We start from the raw sequence: 14,489 nt of genomic DNA, 5'->3' as shown, positions 1-14,489 counted from the left end.
GGCCTATGCATGACTGAGAAGCACTGGTCTATGACACCACAGTTAAAAAAGTCAGAGAGGCCCATCTGAATCTGACTTTGAGTCCCTCCAGAAATTGAAGAGAGGCATTGCAGGAGCCTAAGTGAGCTGCCTTCTCCCCCACCCTCACTGGCCCAAGTGCAAGCCCCTCACCAAGAGGGAAGGACCAAACCTTATTATCCAGCCCTCGTCCCAGCACACCGTCTCCCTGCCCAAGACAGCCATCTTCTCAGCCCGGCTCCTCACCTGTTGGCTCTCTCACCTGTTGCTCTCAGCAGTCTGAGTAGGAAGTTCTGTCGTGAAGCTCCTGAGATGATTCATCCGCAAGACGGCATATACTGTAGGGGACAGAGGAGAGGGGTGAGGCTGCAGGATGGCAGAGCTACCCAGAGCACACCCCAGACCACACACGAAGCTGGGTTGGGCAGACAGCCCATGCCAGGGCCATCACCCCATCCGGGCCAAGGAGCAGAGTCCAGCCAAGAGGCACTCGGCCCAGAAGGGCTCCAGGCTTGGCCAGGGAGCCCAGGTTTGGGCTGGACCTAAGGGAGACCCACAGAAAAGAGGCAAGCAGCCAGCCCCACCCCACTTGCCCCCCAATAGGGATACAAAACAACTTGTCCCGGAAGGCTTACCTTTGTCTCACCTGCTCTATTCGGTCTCGCAGAACATCATCTCTCGCCTCACTTGGCACTTGGAAGATACGGGTATGGCTGCAAAACACCATTCAAACACTGGGATCGCTGAGTTTCTTTTTTACTAGGCATTGTGAAACTGCTGGAATTGGAATCATATGAATTATAGTTCTGACCCCGTCCCCAGGAACTTTTGAGCTTCTCCTTCACCCTTCTTGTATCAGGGACAAAAAGGGTTCTTTTCACTAACCAAGTACCCCTGAGCCACCCAATAATCTGGAGCAGGTAGCAGATGGTCCTGAAGAGAGTCAAGGAAACAGATAGCACCTTTACTAGAGTTACACAGCAGGTCAGTGGACTGTAAGACGTGGAATTCACCCCTTCTGAATTCTTCTCCAACTTCATTATCAGCTCTTTATGATCAGCATTTTACTACATTCACTATGGTTTAGAGATACTTCTAGAAAATTCTTTCACAAAGAAGCTGCACGTACCTCATAGCTGCTATTGTTTTTATTTCACTATGCTGGATTTGCCTTCCTCTCTATGGTCCACGTCACATCCTTCCCAATTCCATACTCCCTTCTCCCCTCACAAACCCTCCACTCTAGCAAAACCAGCCTGTCCACTGAATCCCCCATTTCTGTGACTGTTGAAACTGCCTTCTCCGGATAACACCTTCTTCTAGGTGTTTTGGGCTTTCAATGTGAAGACAGTATTGATGCTACCTCTAACGTGCTCATAGATGGCACTTACACAAGGCGGAGCTGGGTTGGTGCCCAAGGAGAGAGCTAAGAGAGGATGAACGGGTGGGTTCCAGAAGAAGGAGAGATTACCCACAGCCCAAGGCAGAAAGGGGGAGGCCTCAGGGAGGAGGGACCGCAGCACTGGGCCCTGGATTGACCAAGTTGCCAAAGCTCTTGTGATCTGCACCACCCCTGGCTCCTGTTTTTCTAGTCCCTGCCCCCTTCCTGGGTCAGCCCAAGCAAATGTCCTTCCAGAAACCTTCTCTGAGCACCCCGGGCAGCAGTGCCAGAACTCCTGCACCCTGGGCCTCCCATGCAACACTCTTGCAGATGTTCCTCAAACTTCTCTGACATCAGCATTCATACACCTTATCCACCTAGTTAACTTTTATCCCTTTGAAACTGAGGGCTCCATCTTATTCTGTTCTCTCCCTTCCAGAGGGCCTAGCAAACATCAGATGGTCAGCGCACATCTACCAAATAAATGAGTACTCATTGCTGCTTAACAAAGGGACATGTATTCCCTGACTACATATTGTACTTCCTGAAACTAACAGGAGGGTACCAAAACCAGTGGATTGTGGGGGACCAGGCAGAGTTTATTGGTTTAAAATCTCCATAGAAAACCCAGAGTGGAAAAATTATATAGAGAACTGACTATAATTCCTGTAACATGTCTCCAGAGCCTTAACCTAGTTGTGCTATATAGCTAAGGCTTAAAGACAGTGGCAGATGGTGCTCACATTGCCTAACCTGAGGACTGCGGCATCTCCAGTGCCTTGTGCAGCCGCCAGACATCGGCCAGCTTCCCACGTGTAGGCCGGCGGTTGGATTACAGTTACCAACATTTATGATGTTAGGGACCTTGGAAGGTTTCCCATACAAAAAAATCTTTCCCAGAGAGGTCTCAAATTCCTCCATTAGTTATCCCTTCCTGTTATGTAATTACAGAGCATTTGAATCCTCTTTTAAAATGCTAATGCCCCTGGAAGGAGTAAACACATGAAAACTGGATATCCTGAAACAGAATACATTTCTTGACAAATATATCCTCCTTGATAGAAGAGAGCAAAGCTGGCAATGGTGGCATGGAAAGGAAGAAGGGAAATAGAGATGAGAGGGGGTCCCTTCACGGTTTCGCGGAGGCCCAGTTTAATCCCACAATTCTTCTACTGGGAAAAGAGACCGTGAGTGAACACCAGTCTCTGAAAGGAAATAGGGAAGCTCACGCCAGGGAGAGTGAGCTGAATTCCAAGACCTGCCCCCTCCAGCTTGAGTCTTAGCATCTTCAGAACCAGGAAAGGTCAATAGGTGGACAGGGATGGGCTGTGCTCCGGCAGGTGCAGCCGGAGCCTGACAAGGCCACCATGCCGTGGAGCACAGAATTCTACCCTCCAGCTGAGAAAACTTCACTCACTTCAGTTGCAGATGAGGGCTTTGGCTTCTGCATTTTAAGAGCTTATTTTCTTTTAGCTCTTTAAAGTGCAGCCACTTCTGAACAAATCAAGAGCAAAAATAACAGAAGTCTGAAATTTATTCAGAAGCATTTAAGAAATGATGAGCAAGCCCAGTTTTCCAACCCTTGTAGTCATTTTAAAACTTAGGAACGAGCTAGGCTTTCAAGATAGCAAATATATTCCCTTAAGACCCCAAAGTAAGGCCGAAAAAATTTCTCAGCCAAAGGAGTCGACATCTCTGGAGAAGAATAGCTGGAGTTTGTGTCGACCAGGAATCCTGAAGAGGGGCTTGTGCTTTCTCTGCTTCTCCCTCCCCACAACTTGGCTCAGGGAAAATGAGATGCTTACCTCCATCTTATGAACTGGATTCTGGTTCTTTCCTCCAGGACCTCTTGACTCTGGTTTGCTAACAAATCAGACTTTGAGAGATGGTGCTTCACCTACGAAATCCAGGTAGGGTCTGCATGATTACTGCCCAGCAAGGACTCCATGGCTATGGTGGAGCCCAGCCTGGACAAGGTCCGCCCACTTGCCCAAGATCCTTTGCAGTATGACCTCCTGCCTCCCCCCACCCCCAGGATGATTGTCTCAAACTCTCGGTTACCACATCTCTGGTCACATGTACATCTTGGCCATGGGTGGGAGGGCAGTTGGTGGACATCTTCTCCTTTACGTCCTGAGAAGCCTCTTCCTCAGTCTGAAAGGTGAGTAATGTCCCTCTGAAAGTGGAACTCTGTATCTGATCTCCAGTATTCCCTCTTCTTCCTTTTTCCTTTTCCCTTTTCTTCCTCTCCATCACAACACACACGCCAAGTGTCCACAAATACACTCTCTGTGTCTCACAGTTGCTGCAGTCAGCTCGACTATTGCTACCTTCATGTGGAATTCCAGTGAACTCACTAAGTCCTTGGCCCTATCCCAAGATATTCCTGAGACATCCTGTAGCTGGAGGCAACGCATCTGAAACTTCTCCTCCAGTATGCTTGAGAATCAGGAAGGGCTAGTGGTGATTCCAGCACATCTTTTACAAGGACACAAGTCCCAGCATCTCCTAGGACATTTGGTGAATTGGACACAGCTCTAGGCAGGATGTCTGGCAATGAACTTGGGTTTCCTGGTTCTAGGGAGAGGGGAATCCAGATCCTGCACCCATTGAGACCAGCTCTCTAGAATTTTGGGCACTCTGAGTCGTAGAGGAATCTTACTCACTTTTTTCAACCAGTGCTGTACTACAGACACAGCCTCGCTTTCCACAACTTCAACGTCCTGCAACAAATTGGTAAATGGATGCCCTTGGAACACTTAGAGACTCAGCCCCCTCCTCCGTTCTTATCCAAAGTTGTATATTGTCAGATCTCTCTGGAAGTGCAGGAGGGGGCTCAGAAGGGAGAAGATACATGGGAAACAATTCCACATGTCTACCACCAACTCCACTTACCGAACTGATTTTTGGTGGGAAGGGGAACCCTGCACCTTTCCGGGCAAGAATGTACACAATCCATGTTGTAATTATCATCTTTGGACTTATGCCAGGCCTCCTTCTTGGCTCCCTCCTTCCATTGAAGCTGCCTGAGAACTCCTCTGGAACAAGGAGTTCATTGAAGCAAGGTGCTCACCTGATTGGCTGGCCAATGATGATGTGACAATGACCTTCTGTAACCTCCAGAGTCAGAGTGGAGATGGAAAAGAGAGGTCAGGAAATATCTGCTACCTTAGTGATGGCCAGAGCTCAGAAATGGAGAGATGAGGGGATGGGAGGTAAGGATAAGATATAGCCAATATGAACCTGAGGAAGACACAAGGGGGAAGTTACCCAAATCATAGATAGAGATTTGTGGGACAAGGGGAGAACTTATTATGGGTGGTCACCCAGTCTTGAGCAATGCTGAAGCAGAAAGAGATTTTATACATCAAAAGAATAAACTTGTATAAATAAATTTGAATAAATTTGTCATTTGTAAAAATGACCTGGGCCCTCTAGACATTCATTCAAACAATGCCAGAAGCATTTTTTTGTGTGTGTGAGGAAGATCAGCCTTGAGCTAACATCCATGCTAATCCTCCTCTTTTTGCTGAGGAAGACCAGCTCTGAGCTAACATCTATTGCCAATCCTCCTCCTTTTTTTCCCCCAAAACCCCAGTAGATAGTTGTATGTCATAGTTGCACATCCTTCTAGTTGCTGTATGTGGGACGCGGCCTCAGCATGGCCGGGGAAGCAGTGCGTTGGTGCACGCCCGGGATCCGAACCCGGGCCGCCAGTAGCAGAGCACGCACACTTAACCGCTAAGCCACGGGGCTGGCCTCATCCACAAGCATTTCTTATTCTTATTCTTATATATATCTTAATCGCCCAAAAAACATCAAAGATGAAGGAGCAAAATTTGCAACAAGGACATTTTATTTTTTTCTACTTTGTTTACACAAGTGATTCAATTCATAAAAAATAATCCAAATAATAAAAAAGGTATAGGGTAGAAAGTGAAAGTGCCATCTTCTTGTAACAGATATTTCCTGATTATCTCAAGTCACCCATGGTGGACTGCCTAAGTGGAAGGACAGTAAATTGGAAATGAAAAGGGGATTGTGTTGTGACTTCAGACTTGGGGGCAAAAAATTGATAGGGGCTCAGATAGCTGCTGTTCCCGTTTAGAACCTTCACTAGGAAATTGAAGGAAGTTCGGAATACCCTAAGGGACCCTAAGCAAATGTTTAGCTGCTTTCACAAGTAGTTGTAGCCTAACCCTGAGACTCTTCTCAAGGTCTCAGAAACCAGAGTTGTAATCCTCTTTCTACCACTAACTTGTTATGTGACCTGGCCCCGATCATTAGCCTCTCTGGTCCTAGTATTTTTGTCTTCAAAATGAAAAGAACAAAATAATGTCTCTAGATTTCTTCTAGCTCTAATATTCTATAAATGTTCTCACTCCCATTATTCTAAGAGTACAGAAAACCTTTATCTCACTCTGCCCAATTCCCCTAATATAGTGGCTATGTCTCCTCACTCTCAACAAATCACCTCAATTTTACATCTTCTCTATTGGTCAGAATACGATAGGATATGCTAAGGCAACAAACAAGTCCTCAAATCAAAAAGGTTTTATTTCTCACTCTCAAAAACTCCAATACAAGTTGAGTACCTCTTTAGGGTAGTTGTGCTCCATGTGGTGACTTAGAGATACACGAAGAATTCCATCCTGTGGCTCCATGGTCTCAGGATGTGACCTCCGTGATTGCCAAAGCAAGAGAAGGAATAGAATCAGCTCTTCTGTTTCAGCCCGAAAGCTGCTTCTTAAAGCTTTTTGGCCAGTACTAGTCATACGACCCCAACTTAACTGCAAGGAAGATTGGAAATTATAAAATAGAAGATGAAATTACTTGTAAACATCTCAGTTTCTGCCACTATCCCCTAATAATTATGTTTCCATCTTTTTTGATATTTTATTTTTTGAATATTTAAAACATTAATGTGATTAAAAAATTAAAACTACATGAAAAGATACAATCAGGGAAATTTCATCTCCTCCCTTATCCCTTCAACCTTGTTATTGCTTCAGAAGTAATATTTTTATAAGTTTCTAGGCTATACATCCTATGTTTATGTTTCCAAAATGAAACAGATACATGAATCTAGTCTCACTTTATTACTATGTTGTAAAATGTATACAGTAAAATATACAAATACATGCACAGCTCAGAAAAATTTTAAGTGCACACATACACACACACACGTGTATATATGTTTAACCACCACCCTGATCAGGATATAGTACATTTCTAGTACCCCAGCAGGTCTCCAGTCAATACTTTCCCATAAGGTGACCAGCATTTTGACCTGTATCAACATAGATAAGTTTTGCCTAGTATTCCATTGTATCACCATAACACAAATTATTTATCAAATTTACTATTGATGGACATTTTTGTTGTATCTAGTTTGATGCTTTTTAAAATAATGCTGCTATGAACATTCTTATGCCTATCTTTTCATTGACATAAGAACTAAACCTTCTGAGTATATATATACCAAAAAGTGGAATTGGTAGGTCGTAGGCTTTACATATATTTAGTATTAGTATATACCAAAGAGTATTGCAAAGTGGTTGTACCAACTATTGCCCATAGGCAATATATGAACGTAAAAGTTGCTATATATTCTTGCCAACACTTGGCATTGTCACTCTTTTAAAGTTGAGCCAGCTGAATGGAGATATAGTGGTAACTAAGAATAGTTTAATTTGCATTTAATTAATTAATGGTATTAAGCATCTGAGTTATACAGTAACTTTTTTTTTTTTTGATGAGGAAGATTAGCCCTGAGTTAACATCTGTTGCCAAATCCTTCTCTTTTTGCTAAGGAAGATTGGCCCTGGCTAACATCCATGCCCATCTTCCTCTACTTTGTATGTAGGACTCCTGCCACAGCGTGGCTTGATAAGTGGTGCGTACATCCATGCCCAGGATCTGTACCTGCAAACCGTGGGCCACCGAAGTGGAGCACGTGAGCTTAACCACTACACCACTGGGCCAGCCCCTACAATAACTTTATTTTTGAGGAACTATCAAAACATTTCCTAAGTGGCAACATCATTTTACACTCCCACCATAAATGTGTGAGAGTTCCAATTTCTCCACATCCTTGCCAACATTGTTATTAAACTTTCATTTGCATTTTAGCATTCTAGTGAGCATAAAGTGGTGTCTCATTGTGGTTTTAATTTGTATCTCCCCAATGATTAGTGATGCTGAGCATTGTGTGCTTATTGGTCACTTGTATGTCTTTTTGGATAAATGTCTGTTCAAATCCTTTGCCATTTTATAACTGGACTATTTGTCTTTCTTTTTTTGGTGAGGAAGATTGGCCTTGAGCTAACATCTGTTGCCAATCCTCCTTTTGCTAGAGGAAGACTGGCTCTGAGCTAACATCTGTGGAAATGTTCCTCTGTTTTGTATGTAGGTCCCCACCACAGCATGGCTTGATGTGTGGTGTAGGTCTGTGCCCAGGATCTGAACCTGCAAACCCCAGGCCACCAAAGTGGAGTCTGCCGACCTTAGCCACCATGCCACCCAGCTGGCCCCTAGATTATTTGTCTTTTTATTGTTGAGTTGTAAGTAAGAGTTCTTTATATATTCTGTGTACGAGTATCTTATCAGATATATGATTCGCAAATATTTCCTCCCATTCCGTGGGTTGTCTTTTCAGTTTCTTGATGGTATTATTTGAAGAACAAAATGATGAATGAAATCATCATTTGCCATACAAAATGATGAAATAGACTTTTGAAGAAGTCTAGTTTATCTATCTTTACTTTTTTTTCTTTCTTTTTGAGGAAGATTAGCCCTGTGCTAACATCTGTTGCCAATCTTCCTCTTTTTTTTTATTTTTTCCCCCAAAGCCACAGTACATACTTGTGTGTCATAGTTGTAGAATTGTAGCTCTTCTATATGGGACCCTGCCTCAGCATGGCTTGATGAGTGGTGAGTAGATCCGCACCCAGGATCCGAACCAGCGAACCCAGGGCCACCAAAGTGGAATGTGCAAATTTAATTGCTATGCCACCGGGCCAGCCCCTATCTATTTTTACTTTTGTTGCTCGTGCTTTTGGTGCCATATCTAAGAAACTGTTGCCTAGCCATGGTCATAAGATTTACTCCTATGTTTCTTCTAAGAGTTTAATAGTTGTAGCGTTTGTATTTATGCCTATAATCTATTTTCAGTTAATTTTTGTATATGATGTGAGGTAGGGGGTCCATCTTCATCCTTCTGCATGTGGAATCCAGTTATCCCAGCCCATTTGTTGAAAAGAATTTCTTTTTCCACTGAACTGTCTTGGCATCCTTGTCAAAACTCAATCATAAATGTAAGGGTTTATTCTAGACTGCCAATTCCTTTCCACTGATATATGTATCTATCCTTATGCCAATACCACACTGTCTTGATTACTATAACTTCATAGTATATTTTGACATTGGGAAGTGTGAGTCTCCAACTTTGTTCGTTTTTAAGATTCTTTTGGCTATTGTGGGTTCTTTGCATTTCCACATGGATTTTAGGATCAGCTCGACAATTTCTGCAAAAAGAAAAACAAAAGCCTGCTGGCATTTTGATGGGGATTGCATTGGGTGCAAGACGATAGATGACACTGTTGATCAGTTCAGAGAGCGTTGTCATCTTCACATTAAGTCTTCCATTCTATGAACTTGGAGTGTTTTTCCATTTATTTAAATCTCCTTTAATTTCTTTCAACAAAGTTTTGTAGTTTTCAATGTACAAGTTTTGTACTTCATTTTTTAAGTTTATTCCTATTTTATTCTTTTTGATGCTATTGTAAATGGAATTCTTTTTTTATTTCATTTTTGGATTTGTCATTTCTAGTGTATAGAAATATAGTGGATTTTTTAAAATTAATCTTGTATCCTGCAACTTTGCTGAATTAATTTACTGTAATAGTTTTTTTGGTGGTTTCCTTAGAATTTTCTATATGCAAGATCATATCTTCTGCAAATAGAGATAATTTTTTTCTTCCTTTCCAATTTGAACGCCTTTCATTTCTTTTTCTTGCCTAACTGCCCTGGTTACACGTTGTTAAATAGAACTGGAGAAAGCAGACATGCTTTTCTTGCTCCTGATTTTGGGATAAAAGCTTTGTCTTTTATCAAGTATGGTGTTAGATGATGGTTTGTTGTAGATGCCTTTTATCAAGTTGAGGACGTTTCCTTCTTATTCCTATATTTTGAGTGTTTTCTTCACAAAAAAGCATTGAATTTTGTCAAATGCTTTTTTTAATGAGATTATCATGTGTTTTTTGTTTTTTAGTCTATTAATATCATGTATTATATTAGTTTTTGATTTTCAGATGTTAAGCCAATCTTGCACTCTTGGGATAATCCCACTTTGTCATAGTATATAATCCATTTTATATGTTGCTAGATTCAGTTTGCTAGTATTTTTTTGAGGATTTTACATCTACATTTGTAAGACATATTGGTCTATAGTTTTATTTTCTTGTGATGTTTTTGTCTCGCTTTGGTATCAGGGTAATACTGGCCTCATAGAATGAGTTGGGATATGTTCCCTTCTCTTCTATTTTTTGAAAGAGATTGCAAATGATGGGTAATAGTCCTTCTTTAAATATTTGGCATATATTTAGTTTTTTAAGAAATGTCAAACTTTTTTCAAAAGAGGCTGTAACATTTTACATTTTCACCAGTAATCTATGAAGGTTCGAGATTCTCTGTACCCTCACAACACTTGTATTATCTGTCTCTTTTATCATAGTCATTCTAGTTGGTGTGTAAAGAAGTATAACATTTGGTTTTAATTTGCATTTGCCTAATAACTTATAGTGTTGATAATATTTTCATGTACTTATTAGCTACATATATTTTAGTTGGGTAATATCTAGTCAAATCTTTTTTTTTTTTAATTAGATGGTTTGCCTTCTTTTTGTTGAATTGTAAGAGTTCTTTATACTTTCTGAATATAAGCCTTTTATCACATATATGATTTACAAATATTTTCTCCCAATCTGTGGCTTGCCTTTTAATTTAATAGTTTTCCTTTTTGGAAAGGAAAAAGTTTTTAATTTTGATGAAGTCAATGTCTATATGTTTTTTTTCTTTTATGGAGTATACTTTTGGTATCATATTTAAAACCCTAAGGTCATGAAGATTTTTTTTCCTATATTTTCTTCCAGAAGTTTTATAATTTTAGCTCTTACATTTAGGTCTGTGGTCCATTTTGAGTTATTTTTGTGTGTATAGCATGAGTAAGGATCTGAATATATATTTTCGCATATAAATATATAATTATACCAGTACCTTCTGTTGAAAAGACTATCTTTTCCTCCCACTGAATTGCCTTGGCACCTTTGTCAAAAATTCAATTGACCATAGAGCTTATTTATGTATCTCAACTATTTTCCATTGACCTATATGTTTATCCTTATACCAATACCACATTGTCTAGATAATTATAGCTTTATAGTAAGTTTTCAGATTAGGTAGTATAAATCCTCTTTTTTTCCTCAAAAGTTTTCCAGCTATTCTAGATCATTTGAATTTCTATGTAAATTTTAGAATTAGCTTGCCAATTTCTCAAAAAAAAAAATCCTGCTGGAATTTTGATAGTCATTGTCTTGAAGCTATAGATCAATTTTATCTAAGTTGTCTAATTTGTTGGCATAAAGCTGTTCATAGTATTCCTGCAGAACCCTTTTAAAATCTGTAAGGTCATTGGTGATATTCCCCTCTTTCAATTATGATTTTGGTAATTTGTGTCTTCTCTTTTTTCTTGCTCATCCTAGCTAAAAGTTTATTTTTTTAAATCTTTTCAAAGACCACCTTTTGTTTACATTGAATTTCTCTATTTTTTTTCCTCTTTCATTTTTTGGTTTTCTATTTCATTGATTTCTAATTCAATCTTCTTTTTTTTTTTTCCTTTTGCTTGCTTTGGCATTAGTTTGCTCTTCTTTTTCTAGTTCATTAAGGCAGAGGCTTAGAATATTGACTTGAGATCTTTCTTCCTTTCTAATATCAGTGTTTAAAGATAAAAATTTCCTTCTAAATATAGCTTTAGCTGTTTTCCATAAGTTGTGCACTGATATGCATTCAGTTCAACATATGTTTTAATTTCCTTTGTGACTTATTATTTTACTCATGGGTTATTTAGAAGTATGTTGTTAATTTTCAAATATTTGGGCATTTCCCAAATTTCTCTCCATTGTTGATTTCTATTTTAATTATTTTGTGATTAGAGAATATACTTGGTTTGATTTCGATTCTTTTAAATTTATTGAGACTTGTTTTATGATATAGCATATGATCTATTTTAGAGAAGATTCCAGTGTACTTACAAAGAGTGTGTATTCTGCTGTCTTTGGTTGGACTGTTCTCTCACCACCAGGTCAAGTTGGTTGGTAGTGTTGTTCAAGTTTTCTATACTCTTGCTGACTCTCTGTTTGTTTTTTCTATCAATTATTGAAAGTCAGATATTTAAATTTCCAACTTGTTGAATTGTTTATTTCTCCTTCTAATTCTGTAAGTTATTTCTTCATGTATTTAGGGAATCTTTTGTTTCATGCATAAATGTTTATAAATTGTTATATCTTCCTGGTGAATTAATTCTTTTATTTTTATGAAATGTCCCTCTTTATGTCTAGTGATATTTCTTGAAGTCTACCATGTCTGATATTGATGTAGCCACTCCAGCTCTCTTATGATTACTGTTTTGATGGCATACATTTTCCACCCTTGTGTGTCTTTGAATCTAAACTGTGTCTCTTATAGACAGCAGGATCTTCTTTGTTAAATCTAATCTAACAATCTCTGCCTTATGATTAGAATGTTTAGTCCATTCACATGTAATGCTCTTAATGATATGGTTGAATTCATGTCTGCCATTTTGGCATTTGTTTTCTATATGTGTCATGTGTTTCTTGTTCCAATGTTTTTCATTTACTGTCTTCTTTTGTGTTAAATAGTTAATTTTTAGTGTATAGTTAATTCCTCTTGATTTCGTCACTATACTTTTGTGTTATTTTCTTAGTGGTGAGTCCAGGGATTTCAATATGCATCTTAATTAATCATAATCTACTTCAAATTAATACTAAATTTTGGTAAATATAGAAACTTTGTTCCAGTATATCTCAATCTTCTCCCTCTTTATTTCATCTATACATGTTGTAAACTCAATAAATACAGTGTTATAACCATTACTTTATACAATCATACCTTTTAAAGAAAAGTGAAAATATAGATTTACATAGACATTTTATTATTATTTTAAATTGTGCTAAAATACAAATAATATAAAATTTACCATCTTAACCATTTTTAAATGTACAGTTCAGCAGTATTAAGTACATTCACATTGTCATGCAACCATGTCCACCATCCATCTCCAGAACTCTTTTCATTTTGCAAAACTGAAACTCTCTACACATTAAACACTAACTGTCCATTCCTCCCTACCCCCAGCCCATGACATTGACTATTTTACTTTTTCTCAATGAGTTTGACTACTCTAGGTACCTTATTTAAATGGAACCATACAGTATTTGTCTTTCTGTGATTGACTTATTTCACTTAGCATAATATCCTCAGGGTTCATCCATGTTGTAGCATATTGCATAATTTCCTTACTTTTTAAGGCTGAATAATATTCCATTGTACATATATACCACGTTTTGTTTATCCATTCATCCCTTGATGGACACTTAGGTTGCTTCCACTTTTTCAGTTTTGTGAATAATGCTGCCGTGAACATGGATGTACCAAAACACTCATGCTATGAACATGAGTATAGCCAAAATATTTCTTCGAGACTCTGCTTTCAATTCTTTTAGGTATACACCCACACACGGAACTGCTGTGTCATATGGTAATTCCATTTTCAACATTTTGAGGAACTGACATACTCTTTTCCATAGCAGCTACACCATTTTACATTCCCACAAGCAGTGTACAAGGGTTCCACCTTCTCCACATACTCACCAACACTCATTATTTTCTGTGTTTTTCTTTTAATAGTAGCCATCCTGATGAGTATGAGGTGATATTTCATTGTGGTTTTGATTTGCACCCCCTAAATGTCTAGTGATGTAGAACAGCTTGTCGTGTACGTATTAGCGATTTGTATGTTCTTTGGAGAAATGTCTATTGAAGTCATTTCCCTTTTTTTTTTTTTTTTTGTGAGGAGGACCAGCCCTGAGCTAACATCCAATGGCAATCCTCCTCTTTTTTGCTAAGGAAGACTGGCCCTGGGCTAACATCTGTGCCCATCTTCCTCTACTTTATATGGGACGCCGCCACAGCATGGCCTAACAAGCGGTGCGGCGGTGCGTGCCCAGGATCCGAACCAGTGAACCCTGGGCTGATGCAGCAGAGCACACGCACCCAACCGCTTGCGCCACTGAGCCAGCCCCTCATTTGCCCTTTTTTTTTTTTTTTTTTTTTTTTTTTGTGAGGAGATCAGCCCTGAGCTAACATCCGCCAATCCTCCTCTTTTTTTGCTGAGGAAGACGGCCCTGGGCTAACATCCGTGCCCATCTTCCTCCACTTTATATGGGACGCCGCCACAGCATGGCTTACCAAGCAGTGCGTCGGTGCGCGCCCGGGATCTGAACCAGCGAACCCCGGGCCGCCGCAGCGGAGCGCGCGCACTTAACCGCTTGCGCCACCGGGCCGGCCCCCATTTGCCCATTTTTAATTGAGTTGTTTGAAGTATTTGTTGTTGAGTTATAGGAGTTCTTTATGTATCCTTAATACCAACCCCTTATCAGAGATATGATTTGCAAATATCTTCTCCCATTCCATGGGTTTTGTTTTCACTCTGTTGACAGTATCCTTTGATGCACAGAAATTTTGAATTTTGGTGTAGTTTTTTTTGTTTTTTGTTTTTTTTATAATTTTATTTATTTATTTTTTCCCCCAAAGCCCCAGTAGAGAGTTGTATGTCATAGTTGCACATCCTTCTAGTTGCTGTATGTGGGACGCGGCCTCAGCATGGCCAGAGAAGCGGTGCATCGGTGCACGCCCGGGATCCGAACCCGGGCCGCCAGCAGCGGAGCGCGCACACTTAACCGCTAAGCCACGGGGCCGGCCCTGAATTTTGGTGTAGTTCAATTTATCTATT

General features: G+C 39.9%; 1 protein-coding gene across 1 annotated transcript; it reads right to left on the bottom strand.

Annotated features, from left to right (window-relative positions):
* Nucleotides 1–289: 289 nt before the first annotated feature.
* SPATA19 (spermatogenesis associated 19) lies at nt 290–4,372 on the bottom strand. Its single transcript, XM_058544424.1, has 6 exons — nt 4,295–4,372; nt 4,066–4,122; nt 3,461–3,553; nt 3,205–3,296; nt 654–731; nt 290–356 (listed from the first exon to the last, which is right to left on the bottom strand). The coding sequence occupies exons 1-6, from the start codon at nt 4,370–4,372 to the stop codon at nt 290–292; spliced, it is 465 nt and encodes a 154-aa protein (XP_058400407.1).
* Between the last annotated feature and the right edge of the window lie 10,117 nt (nt 4,373–14,489).

The sequence above is a fragment of the Diceros bicornis genome, chromosome 7 (genome assembly GCF_020826845.1).
Source record: "Diceros bicornis minor isolate mBicDic1 chromosome 7, mDicBic1.mat.cur, whole genome shotgun sequence".
Taxonomy (NCBI): Eukaryota; Metazoa; Chordata; class Mammalia; order Perissodactyla; family Rhinocerotidae; genus Diceros; species Diceros bicornis.
Note: the sequence above shows the minus strand (reverse complement) of the source record. Positions and strands in the feature narration are given on the sequence as shown.